Raw genomic sequence first — 12,796 nt, 5'->3', positions numbered from 1 at the left:
AAATCATCATTTTAGTCATTTTACAAGCTCAAATGTCAAATATCTGCTGCTTCCAGCTTCTCCTATTTAAAGATTTAATGCTTTTATTGGTCATATATGGTCATAAACTTATATTTACTTATATTTAAACATATAAAGACTGTTGGTTTATTAAGTATGAATTTATGTGTTCTGGCTGTGGGAAATTATAACAGGCAATGTTTTATTATTTTTCACATTTTATAGGTAAGATAATAATTAAATAAAATTAGATTCGACTGGAATCAACTCCAGTGAAAATACACCTTTAAATTTTAATGTTGTGTGGAATCATTCAAATCTACTTTCATGAGTAAAAACATCTTTCTTTATTTGAGTGTAATATATTGCAAACAGTTCTGGATTAACATGAATATTTAATGCTTTTCTTTGTCATATATGGTCATAAACTTATATTTACTTATATTTAAAGGTGTTGGTTTATTAAAACAAGACATTTGAATTCATGTGTTTGTGCTGTGGGGATTTATAACAGAGATTTTTCATTATTTTCTGACATTTCATTGATAAGATTAATACGATTAGATTACACACATTCTTTATGATGAGATTAGATATTTGGTTCCTTCAACTTCATATGTTTTGGTTTAGAAATTAAAGTGTCACTGCTATAACATTTGATTTAGTTTATAATGAAATAAAATATCCAACAAAGTAATGTTGTGAAAATGTATGATGAAATAACATAATAATGTCTGCAAAAACTTTAATAAATTTCTTTAATTATTTCACAAATTGTTGCTTTATTTATATTTGTCACAATTGACTTGTGTGATGATTTATTTGGTATTTTATAATAGAGATAATAGAGAAGACTTTCCATAATACTGCTGATTTTTAACACTAAATGGCCTCTGTGATCTATAATCTTTTTATAAAGTTTCATCTTCTCTAAGATGTTTTCTGGCTTCATTAAGGGTTATAATAGTTTAGTGACTGTGCCTGCTGTTTAGGAAGGATTTTACATTATTTTCTCATCACTTAAATAAAATGCATGCTAGTAATAAAGGAAGAAATATTTGTGTGGAGATGTCTTTTAATTTTTTTCAGGTTTTTTTCAGTCCTAGCTCCTTTAGGTTTTGTCTTCTTCCCTTTTTGCTGTTTGACATCATAGATGCCTTATGATCTGAATATGATTGTTTATTCCCCATACTATGTATATTTATATTTAATACTTTATACTTTTATACTAATTTAATAATCTTGTTTTTTATTGTGTTTTCATTCAACATTTTTTATTTAAACTTAATGTTTTATGTGGATGTTCTCTGCGAGAATTTGTCTGCTGTAAATGTGTGTTAATAATTAAGAAAACAACAGAGTAATTATCTCCGAGAAGACGTGAACGGCCACGTTGGTGTGACGTCATCGCGTTGGGCTGTTACCATGGACACTGACACAGGGTTCAACAGGAGTTGACGTTAGTTCACTTAACAGGTTCTCCAAACAAAACCCGTTAATTTCTGTAGAACTTGGTGAGAACAGCTGTAAATACTTTATATATATTTGTTTATATATTTGAGAAGGTGTTTTATAAAAGGCCAGATTGAGGAAAAGGAAGGCCTTGGAGGAGGGTGCTGCCAAATATGCTAAACTGACATTTTGATGAGTTTGCCACGCCCATTCCTGAACTGTGCAACATTTCGTTTGTTTCCAGGATCATTTGTAGCTACTTTACACAGAACTGACGTCAGACCTAGCTAACATTACATGTATAGTTAACGAATAACTTTCTTCAACCACATTTTTATCATCTCAAAACCAGCATCGCAACTATGCTAGCACTGTGCTTTCATTATAATTTAATTTATTGATAGATAGTTAATCAGTTTTTACCTCTTTCCTCTCGTCTCTTCTTTCCTCGCGACTCCTGGCTCCCTCGCTTCGCGCCACTCAGTTTTCAAAACAAATCAGTCTCGTGCCGGCCGCTCTGACGTTAACTCGTGCTGCATTCACAAGCAGTCGGACATTGGATATTCGCGCTCGTAAATGTCAAATCGGACGTAACATTTCTTTTACAGTTTTTTTTACAACCGCTATGACCTGTTGTTCAATACTTTTATCGCTTTTTCAAAACTCTTCACACAGTTACCACAACATCAGCCTGTATGGGCTATACAATTAACACAATTCTTCTTATTTTGACACAAAATACACACATTTTACACATTTAAAATTAGTTTGAACTCCTTTTACACACAAGCTCAATCAAGACCAAAACAGTAGATGTTAACTGGTGAATTTTCAATTGCTTTCACACAGTTTGTCAAAACAGAAAACCTCATGTTCAAAACTAATGGATTGAAGATTACATTGATCACCGCTGATTCCCGTCTCACCCAGTTCAGGTGCTGGGCTTTTTTCAATCACATCACCTTTATTTATAGGCGGATCTTGTGAGGGAAAAGAACAAAATATAAGACAAGGGACAAGGTGGAGGATTTGCAAAAAAACAAGTGAGAAAAATGCCTAGAGGGAGAGGGAGAGTTAGAATGTGTGGTGGGGCTCAAAGAAGGGCCAGAGATACGGTGACAGAGGAAATACGAGCTACCATCATGGACCAGGTCATCAACCATGGGTTGTCACATAGAGAGGCCTGCACAAAAGTCAAACTGGCCCCTACAACACCGAACGCCTTCTCCAGTTTGTAGAAGAGCTGTATGATAGACTGGTACCTGAGGGGGAAAGGGGACAGGGTGAGTTGGGGGGTAACTTGCTAACATATGTGATCACCTGGGACAATGTGGCATTCCACCATGCACATGCAGTCACAGCTTGGTTTGATGCCCATCCCAGGATGATGTCCCTTTTCCTTGCCCCTTACTCCCCTTTCCTCAACCCAAATAGAGGAGTTTTCCATCACACTCCACATGACCAAATGTCCCTCCTGGATGCAATGGCTGCTGCATGCCAGGACATCACAGCTGACAACTGCCAGGGCTGGATAAGGCATGCAAAAAGATACTTCCCAAGATGCCTGGCCGGAGAAGACATCAGGTGTGATGTCAATGAAAATATGTGGCCCAATGCTGACGACTGAGCAGATAAGCTTTTTTTTCTTCCTCTTTTACAGTGATTTCTTCTGCTCCTTTGTATTTGACAATACAGTAATGAATGACAGCTAAATGCTGATTTTCCCCCCTCTTTACTCTACTGTAAGTCATTTTCATTTGCAATACAGTAAATTGTTTACTAAAAATCCTGTCATTTACTGTCTTCTTGTTTTACAAAAAAAAGGAACAAAATTCATGCCCAACAAATGAAAAATGAAGAACATCATCACAAACATTAATTTACATGTATGATCAATACAATAATCTGTTGATTGTAAAAGAAAAAGGAAAAAAAGTAGATTTGACATGCAAAGTGATTCAGTTTGTGTTATTCCATCAGTTGTCAGTGTTTTTATGACACTGTGCTGTGACTGACTAAATGTTTCTGTTGGAAGACAACGTGTGTCAGTGCTTTGGTAGATTTGGTGAACTGTGTTAGTGTGTTATTGTATTTTGGAAGTGTGTGTCTGTGTTTAGTTACACTGCATGATTTTGAGCATGAAATTAACTGTTAGGTGAATGGTGTGTTTCCGGTGTGATGTTTGTTTACAGTTTTGAAAACGTTTTTAAGGTTCTGACAAACGGGTCATAGCGTTGTAAAAAACTGTATTACTGCATATGCTCTTTGCAATTCTAATTTATTAACAGCATTATGCAAAAGGAAAAAAAACACCCTTTTTTGCAACCAACATAAAGTCCCTTTGTGAGCTGTGCACAGTACAGTGTGACAGTGTTGTAGAAATGGTCCACACTATGTCCTGCTGGGGTCATATATGTTGTAAAGTGTTTATGGGTTTATGGATTCAGCTCTGAGTGATGGTAGAGAAGTGGCTTATTGGTTGCAACTAATGCGTCACACAGCCCTTCTCATCAGTGAAAGATGAGGTTCACCTGAGAGAAATTGTTCAATTCTGGAGACATTTTCAGTAAAAAATAAAGATTTAAAAAATTTTATAAAATTAGCTTGACAGATTTTGACAACTAGTTCAACATATTGTATGTAATGACTCAAGCAATGAAATGAGGATTATTAGTTTTATAAGTATAGTGCTCAGCATAAATGAGTACACCCCTTCGAAAAGTAACATTTTAAACAATGTCTCAATTAACACAAAAACAATTTCCAAAATGTTGTCAAGACCAAGTTTAATATAACATCTGTTTAACTCATAACATGAAAGTAAGGTTAATAATATAACTTAGATCACACATTTTTCAGTTTTACTGAAATAAGGGCGATGCAAAAATAATAATCTAATTTATCTTGTTGTAAGAGTTAATTTCTTATTTTAAGCATTCAACATGCTTATTTCTAGGTTTAATAATCTTAATTTAAGAAATCTTGTCAAGTGAAATTATCTGTCCATGCAGCAAGATAATTTCCCTCAGATTTAGTGTTTTTAGACACACCTTTTTTGCCAGTGTCCGTATTGCAGACAGTCTTTGTTGGCTCCTCTTGAAGATGTTGTTGGTGTGAGCTGAAGATGGTTGTCCTCACACCACTTGGTGAAGTGTGATGGTGCTGTGGTAATCCAGGAGAGAGTGATTGTCAGTGAGCAGGGCAAGAATGGCTGCCAAACATCCAAGAGGGGTGAGTACTTTTTATAGACATTGTTTATTCTTTTACTCTGTTAGGTTTGAATGCAGCACTTTTACTTGTAGTGTGGTATTTTCACAGTGTAGTATGAGTACTTTTACTGCAGTAAAGGCTCTGAATACGTCCTGTATTCCTCCCAGGTGTGTTCCTCTCTGTTACCTGGTAAAGCAGCTGTTTCTCCTCAGTGAACTGTCCTGCTGCCACATCACTCAGCAACCAAACAAACAGCGTCACATACAACAGAAAAGGTTCACATTTGGTCAGGTAATGATGCACATCATTTGCCTTTTATTTTCTTAATATGGAAATGATTGCTGCCTCGATTAGTACCATGAAGTTGGAATAATACTGAGGTGTTGTTCATTGTTCATCTATTTCATCAGCAGCAGTGAGTCTGAAGAGTCACTCTCACATGAAGCAAGAGAGAAAACATGATGTTGGTTCTTCTTCTGCTCCTCACCGCTGCACCAGGTAAGTCTTTCTTTTCTTTTATATTCTCACTACATTAATATATCTTTGTGGCTGCAGAGCTCTTATCACAAATCTTTCATGATGCCCTTCAGTTACATTATTGATGTACAGACTAAAACAGACTGATTGGTGTTGGTGGCTGGATAAAGAGCTCTGGTCCCAGGGCCTCAGGTCTCAGGGCCCCGCCACCTTCACCATGTCGGATACTTGTCGGCACTGAAATATCTTGTGCTCGTTTCTATTTTTCCAGTCCAGCTCGGAGGATGTCATTTATAAACTGAGTCCTCTGATCTTTGGCAAATTGGCTACGTGGTAAAAAGTGCCTTTTTCCAGTTCCGAATTCTGGGCAGGGTAAAACCATACACTGCAAAAAAGATGTGTCTAAAAACAAGATAAAAACACTAAATCTGAGGGAAATGATCTTGCTGCATGGACAGATAATTTCATTTGTCAAGATTTCTTAAATTAAGATTGTTAAATCTAGAAATAAGCATGTTGAACACTTCTAATAAGAAATTAACTCTTAAAACAAGATTAAAAAAAACTTTAGATTTAGAAATGTTAAATAAAGTGTTTATAATTTATTTAAGTGTTAGATCATTTGTCTTCTCTCCTTGTGACCTGGAGAAAGTTATTCATGATTTATTTTCCTCAAAACCAGATTTTTGCAACTCATTGTACGTAGGTTTAGACCAGCGCTCATTGCGACGCCTACAACTTGTGCAAAATGCTGCAGCTCGTCTCCGAAAAGGCACAAAGAAACGGGAACACATATCCCCAGTTCTGGCCTCTCTGCACTGGCTTCCTGTCCGTTTCAGAATTGATTTTAAGGTCCTGATGTTTTAATATTTTAAACGGTTTGACCCCAGTGTATTTAGCTGAACTCATACATGTTCACAGACAGACCAGAGCTCGGAGGTCTAAATGAGTCCTACCTGGGTGTGACTAAATGCAGCTAAAAACTAAAGGCCATCGATCTTTTGCAGTGGCTGTGGAACAGTTTACTGCTGCATATCCGCTCGTCAGAGACTTTGGACATTTTTAAATCTTCTCTTAAAACTCACTTTTTCTCCCTGGCTTTAGAACCTGTGTGAGAAGAAAGTTATTTTGTGTGCTGTATTGTACATCTCATATCATATATTACTTGATGTAATTGTCTTTTTTAATTTAATTTTTGATTTTTCTTGTTATTTATTTATGTATCTTTTGGATTTTTTTGTTGTTGTTATTATTCATTTATATAAAGCTCTTTGGTCAACCTTGGTTGTGTATAAGGATTTTCTACAAATAAACTTGGCATTGACCTTGAGAGTGACTTTTAACTAAAACACACACTGACCTGATATCCTTTTTTTTTTTTTTTAAAGCAGGACTCAGTCACATCTCTAATTTTTCTTGTATGTATTAGAGATAAATCAGCTAAAATGTCCTCAGTCTCTGTTTTCCACTGATGACTTTATTTAATTTATACCTGCACTAATTAAACTAATTTTCTTCATGAAAAAAAATCATTTTTATTTAAGTTCATTTTTGATTGACATGTGGAGCCCTCAGACATGTCGGCTCCTGGTAGATCTGCCCTGATGTTATCTAACCAAAACACTTTATTATACAATATACTTTGTTATTTATTATTATACATGCAGATCTTTTGGAAGAGGTCACACACCAAAAAATGTTTAAAATACAACAATGTGTTGTCTTGGATAAATCTGTTTTGTCAGTTATATTATATTATATTATTGCAGGTATAAAGTGGCATCAAACAGAAATACTTTAAACTCTCCAGTGCAGTACTTGAGTAAATGTACTTTGTTACATTCCTGATTTTACTACAAACACAATGAGACGTCTGAATCCATTAAACTGTAAAGTTACAAAGTGAACATGTATAAAAAGTTATTTATAGCATAAATGTGATCAGTATGCATGTGTGTCTCTACAGGCCTGTGTGCTGGACGTCAGTACCATTTAATTTCTGAAGAGAAGAACTTTACTGAAGCACAAAGTTACTGCAGAGAGAAATACACAGACCTGGCCACTATAGACAGCATGGAGGATGTGGAGACCCTGAAGAAAATGCCAGAAACAGCAGGAGTTTCCTCTGTGAGTTCACTTTTCTCTTTATTTTCTTTCAAAGCTGTTTTTGACATCATGTCAGTGACAGGTGGATTTAAAGTTTTACAATCTGAGCCGTGATACTTCAGAGAAACTTTTAAATGTTTTTTATTACATTGAACGAGAACAAAGGATTTTGTTCCCCATTGAACGTGCATTATAAGGGATCTCTTCATGTCCAGTATAAACAGCAGGAATTATTTCAGGAAGCACAACCTGTTCATATGGACACATGAATATTATTATTAATGCAAATATGTGTTTCAGTTCGTCTGGATCGGGTTGTACGATGACGTGAACAGCTGGAGGTGGTCACTGTCAGACACAAGCTTCTACAGACCAGAGGAGGAGGAGTTCAGAGGATGGTTTCCTGGACAACCAAACAATGATGGAGGTGATGAACACTGCACAGTCATGTGGTCTGATGGACTATGGTCCGATCGCAGCTGCACAAACAACTATCAAGCCGTGTGCTGTGATGTGAGAGGTGAGAATATTGATGAGTGAAGGTAAAACAGACCAGTTGAGCTTCTTGACTTCTCCCCTTCTCTGCTGCTCTTTGCCTCTCTGTCTTCAGTTACATGAAGGTCATTTAAAGCAGATGGACGTGAGTCCTGCCTTCATTTATATAAATATATAAAGGTTTATATAAAGAGCTCCATCATTAACAGCTTTATCCCACGTCACTGTCTCAGTCAACAGGGCTGCAAGAAAAGGAGTTCATATGCACACAGCTCCACGGAGACTTCAGCTTCATGCTGACATTCATTAAGAAACATCAAACTGCTGAGAAAAATATTCATACGGAGAAAAACTCAAATATAAAGTATGCATCAGTGTTGTGTGTTATGTTGCCTCTGCACAGCATTTCTCTCTGCTCTATTTTCAGGGCTGGATGTGACATTTGTCCTCACTGACCACTCCAAGAGCTGGACTGAGGCCCAGAGCTACTGCAGAGAACACCACACAGACCTGGCCAGTGTGAGGAACGAGGCAGAGAACCAGAAGGTCCAGGAGCTGGTTCCAGGAGGAGGAGGATTTGTCTGGATCGGCCTTTTCAGAGACTCGTGGAAGTGGTCTGATGGAAGTAGCTCCTCGTTCAGATACTGGAGGTCAGGGCAACCTAATAACTACGGGGGACAGGAGGCTTGTGCAGCAGCAGATTTCAGCTCCTCTGGAAGATGGGTGGACGTGAAATGTGACGAGAAGTTTCCATTCATCTGCTCCGGTCCATCTGAGTGGTAACCCCTGATTCAAACAGTATTTATAATAGATTTAGGTTTATTTTAGCATGAAATGAGAAAATAAAAAACATTTCTGGACAATAAATGTGAACACTCAGGATGCTGATGTTAGCGTGCAGTGACCAACTGCAGATAATCAGTTTGTGTTGACTTAAATGTGAGAATATCAACAGATGGAGGAAGTAACTGCTGATAACTGACTGATAAGCCCCGCCCCCTGGTGGCGGCCTGCAGTATAGCTCTAAACTGACCACAGGCAGGACTAAACTAACTGATGACACTTTATATCAACAGGATGCTGATTATTATCCAAGCAGAAATCTCTGAACTAATCATGTTTGATTGTTTTTTCTTAAGCGTCTTCGAAGAAGAAGAAGAAGACAGTGAAGAGATTGAGGATGACTGTGACTGTATCTGCTGTGATTGAGGGAATGCTGAAGCAGGTAAATCATCTTTTTATTCAACTTTTATGCGAAAACTGAGCAGACAAATGACTGTTAAAACTAAATTTAAAATAAGATGAGATGAAACTTTATCGGCCCTCAGAGAGTTAATTCACACCAGAAACAGTCTGACGAAGAAACAGATAAAGATACATTTAAAATAATTAATAAAGCAAAATCAATCACAGACTTTATGTTATACACTGGGGAAAAAAGGTGTGTCTAAAAACAAGATAAAAACACTAAATCTGAGGGAAATGATCTTGCTGCATGGACAGATAATTTACCTTGACAAGATTTCTTAAATTAAGATTATTAAATCTAGAAATAAGCATGTTTAACGCTTATAATAAGAAAATAACTCTTAAAACAAGATAAAATATCTAACACTTCTAAATTTACGTTTTTCTTTTAATCTTGGTAAGAAACAAATAATCATCAGGTCACTCTGCTCGGGCCAGTTCATCGCTGCTTGCAGCTTTAATTCCTCTTGTTTTAAGAGTTAATTTCTTATTATAAGCGTTCAACATGCTTATTTCTAGATTTAATCATCTTAATTTAAGAAATCTTGTCAAGTGAAATTATCTGTCCATGCAGCAAGATCATTTCCCTCAGATTTAGTGTTTTTATCTTGTTTTTAGACACACCTTTTTTGCAGTGTAAACATTACAATGCTTTGGACAATAACAGTAGAAACAGGGAAAGTCACAAACTATCATGTGAGGAAAAAAGGTAGAAAAAGAGCTTCCAGAGGATGAAATGTAAAGAAGAATGCAGGATGTAATCTCTCTGTGTGAGTAATAATGTTGGTCAGCTCCAACAGAAGCTGAAGGACCAGGGGCTGAATGACGACGTCACACTGAGCTGGAGGAAGCAGGCAGATGGAAAAGTCTTCCACAAGGAGAAGAAGAAGACCAGCTTTCATTGAGATTTGCTGTTAATCAGAGAAAAGTGTGTTTCTTTCCTCAGAGTCCTCGTGTGATGTGTGAGAATTCTGCCCTACAAAGCCTTTAACTGCACTAACTACATTTTGGGTCTAAATTGAGTTAAAACCAAAAATGAACTCCTTTGTGTCTGTTTTATCTTGAGACAAAGTTTTAGATTTCAATTTGGCTTTTTGTCAGAGAAATAATGACTAATAATAAAAACTCCAAAATCCAACTCAAAACCAAAGCAGACTGCAGTAACTTCACTTTGACTGAGATGCAGTGTAGTCTTGTATTTCTTCATTGTGTTGAACAGTGAAGACAAAAATAATAGAAATTATACGTTTATTTAATAGGGAAATTATTATCTAGATAGTGATGAAGTAAAAAAAGTGAGATACAATTATATTAAGACTAAAATATAACATTACTTTATAATATTAAGTCTAAATGTTAATAATGTTAAGTCTAAAATACACATTTTTTGAATAGAGTTGATAAACACTTCTAACAAAATCAATTTGAAAATGTTTATTCACTGAAAACAAACTATAAAAGCTGAAAGAAGACAACAACATTGTAGTTACACTGTAAAATAAAATCTGTTTAATTTCCGGTAAAATACCGGCAGCTGTGGTTGCCAGAACATCACCGTAAAAAATAAATTGAGCGTATGTAAATGTAAATATCAGCAAAAACTGTAATTTATACAGAATAATCCCATTACTTTTAGGATAATTGTGTCATCGTGGCATTTCTCCATTAACTTTGCATGAAAATTTTATATTTTTACAGCAAAACTGTGTGTTTTCTACAGTTTATGGCGGTAGAATTTAAAGTTTTATACTATTCTTTGATTTACAGTAATTAAAAGTATCTACTACGGTGATGTACAATGTTTAATTTTACGACCTATTTCTGATGCAATTTGATTGTTTTTACTGTAACTTCTACAAACATTTTTTACAGTGTACTCTACTCTGTTTATCATTACTATTAGAATCTTTTAAAAAACCAGAGTGCAGTAACTACATTTTTAGTGTCAAAGGTCAAATAAATCATCATGATCTTTTTAGCATAAAAATGACATCATCAATACATGTAGAAATAAGTGTCATATCACTGCTGCAACAATTAACAGATTAATCAACTTGTTGCAGCCGTTCTTATAATCAAATCATCATTTTAGTCATTTTACAAGCTCAAATGTCAAATATCTGCTGCTTCCTTCTCCTCCTTTTAAAGTTTTAATGCTTTTATTGGTCATATATGGTCATACACTTATATTTAAACATATAAAGACTGTTGGTCTATTAAGTATGAATTTATGTGTTTGGGCTGTGGGAGATTATAACAGGCAATGTTTTATTATTTTTCACATTTTATAGGTAAGATAATATAAATTAGATTTGACTGGAATCAACTCCAGTAAAAATACACCTTTAAACTTTAATGTTGTGTGGAATCATTCAAATCTACTTTCATGAGTAAAAACATCTTTCTTCATTTGAGTGTAATATATTGCAAACAGTTCTGGAATAATGTGAATATCTATGGTCATAAACTTATATTTACTCATATTTAAAGGTGTTGGTTTATTAAAAGAAGACATTTGAATTCGTGTGTTTGTGCTGTGGGGATTTATAACAGAGATTTTTTCATTATTTTCAGACATTTCATTGATAAGACTAATACGATTAGATTACACATATTCTTTATGATGAGATTAGATATTTGGTTCCTTCAACTTCATATGTTTTGGTTTAGAAATTAAAGTGTCAATGCTATGACATTTTATTTAGTTTATAATGAAATAAAATATCCAACAAAGTAATGTTGTGAAAATGAAATAACATAGTAATGTCTGCAAAAACTTTAATAAATTTCTTTTAATTATTTCACAAATTGTTGCTTTATTTGTATTTGTCACAATTGACTTGTGTGATGATTTATTTGGTATTTTATAATAGAGAAGATTTTCCATAATACTGCTGATTTTTAACACTAAATGGCCTCTGTGATCTATAATTTTTATAAAGTTTCATCATCTCTGAGATGTTTTTTTTGGCTTCATTAAGGGTTATAATAGTTTACTGACTGTGCCTGCTGTTTAGGAAGGATTTTACATTATTTTCTCATCACTTAAATAAAATGCATGCTAGTAATAAAGGAAGAAATATTTGTGTGGAGATGTCTTTTAATTTTTTTCAGGTTTTTTTTGTCCTAGCTCCTTTAGGTTTTGTCTTCTTCCCTTTTTGCTGTTTGACATCATAGATGCCTTATGATCTGAATATGATTGTTTATTCCCCATACTGTGTATATTTATATTTAATAAGCCCTGAATCTTGTTATATTTTATAGTGTCTTTTAACTTCTTAATTTTTATTTAAACTTAATGTTTTATGTGTGTGTTCTCTGCGAGAGTTTGTCTGCTGTAAATGTGTGTTAATAATTAAAAAAAACAACAACAGGTTAATTATCTCCGAGAAGACGTGAACGGTCACGTTGGTGTGACGTCATCGCGTTGGGCTGTTACCATGGACACTGACACAGGGTTCAACAGGAGTTGACGTTAGTTCACTTAACAGGTTCTCCAAACAGAACCCGTTAATTTCTGTAGAACTTGGTGAATACAGCTGTAAATACTTTATATATATTTGTTTATATATTTGAGAAGGTATTTTTTAAAAGGCCAGATTGAGGAAAAGGAAGGCCTTGGAGGAAGGTGCTGCCAAATATGCTAAACTGACATTTTGATGAGTTTGCCACGCCCATTCCTGAACTGTGCAACATTTCGTTTGTTTCCAGGATCATTTGTAGCTACTTTACACAGAACTGACGTCAGACCTAGCTAACATTACATGTATAGTTAACGAATAACTTTCTTCAACCACATTTTTATCAT

General features: G+C 35.1%; 1 protein-coding gene across 2 annotated transcripts; it reads left to right on the top strand.

Annotated features, from left to right (window-relative positions):
- The first annotated feature begins 7,992 nt into the window (after nucleotides 1-7,992).
- On the top strand, nucleotides 7,993-10,164 carry LOC131971800 (lectin-like). Of its 2 annotated transcripts, XM_059333416.1 has the most exons (3): nucleotides 7,993-8,519; nucleotides 8,880-8,965; nucleotides 9,789-10,164. In XM_059333416.1, the coding sequence occupies exons 1-2, from the start codon at nucleotides 8,107-8,109 to the stop codon at nucleotides 8,947-8,949; spliced, it is 483 nt and encodes a 160-aa protein (XP_059189399.1). In that variant the 5' UTR covers nucleotides 7,993-8,106; the 3' UTR covers nucleotides 8,950-8,965; nucleotides 9,789-10,164. The 2 variants fall into 2 exon arrangements, with proteins under 2 accessions (XP_059189399.1, XP_059189398.1); XM_059333415.1 differs by lacking the exon at nucleotides 9,789-10,164 and having other exon boundaries at nucleotides 8,880-9,179.
- Nucleotides 10,165-12,796: the final 2,632 nt, after the last annotated feature.

Source organism: Centropristis striata, chromosome 5 (assembly GCF_030273125.1).
Source record: "Centropristis striata isolate RG_2023a ecotype Rhode Island chromosome 5, C.striata_1.0, whole genome shotgun sequence".
Taxonomy (NCBI): Eukaryota; Metazoa; Chordata; class Actinopteri; order Perciformes; family Serranidae; genus Centropristis; species Centropristis striata.
The sequence above is the reverse complement of the archived record's forward strand: the minus strand, read 5'-3'. Positions and strand labels throughout refer to the sequence as shown.

Bases quoted from the DNA above. Each gene is read 5' to 3' on its own strand.
- LOC131971800 (XM_059333416.1), top strand. From the start codon at position 8,107: ATGCATCAGTGTTGTGTGTTATGTTGCCTCTGCACAGCATTTCTCTCT. The intron at 8,520-8,879 runs GTAACCCCTGAT...TTTTTTCTTAAG, and splicing joins TGCTCCGGTCCATCTGAGTG to CGTCTTCGAAGAAGAAGAAG.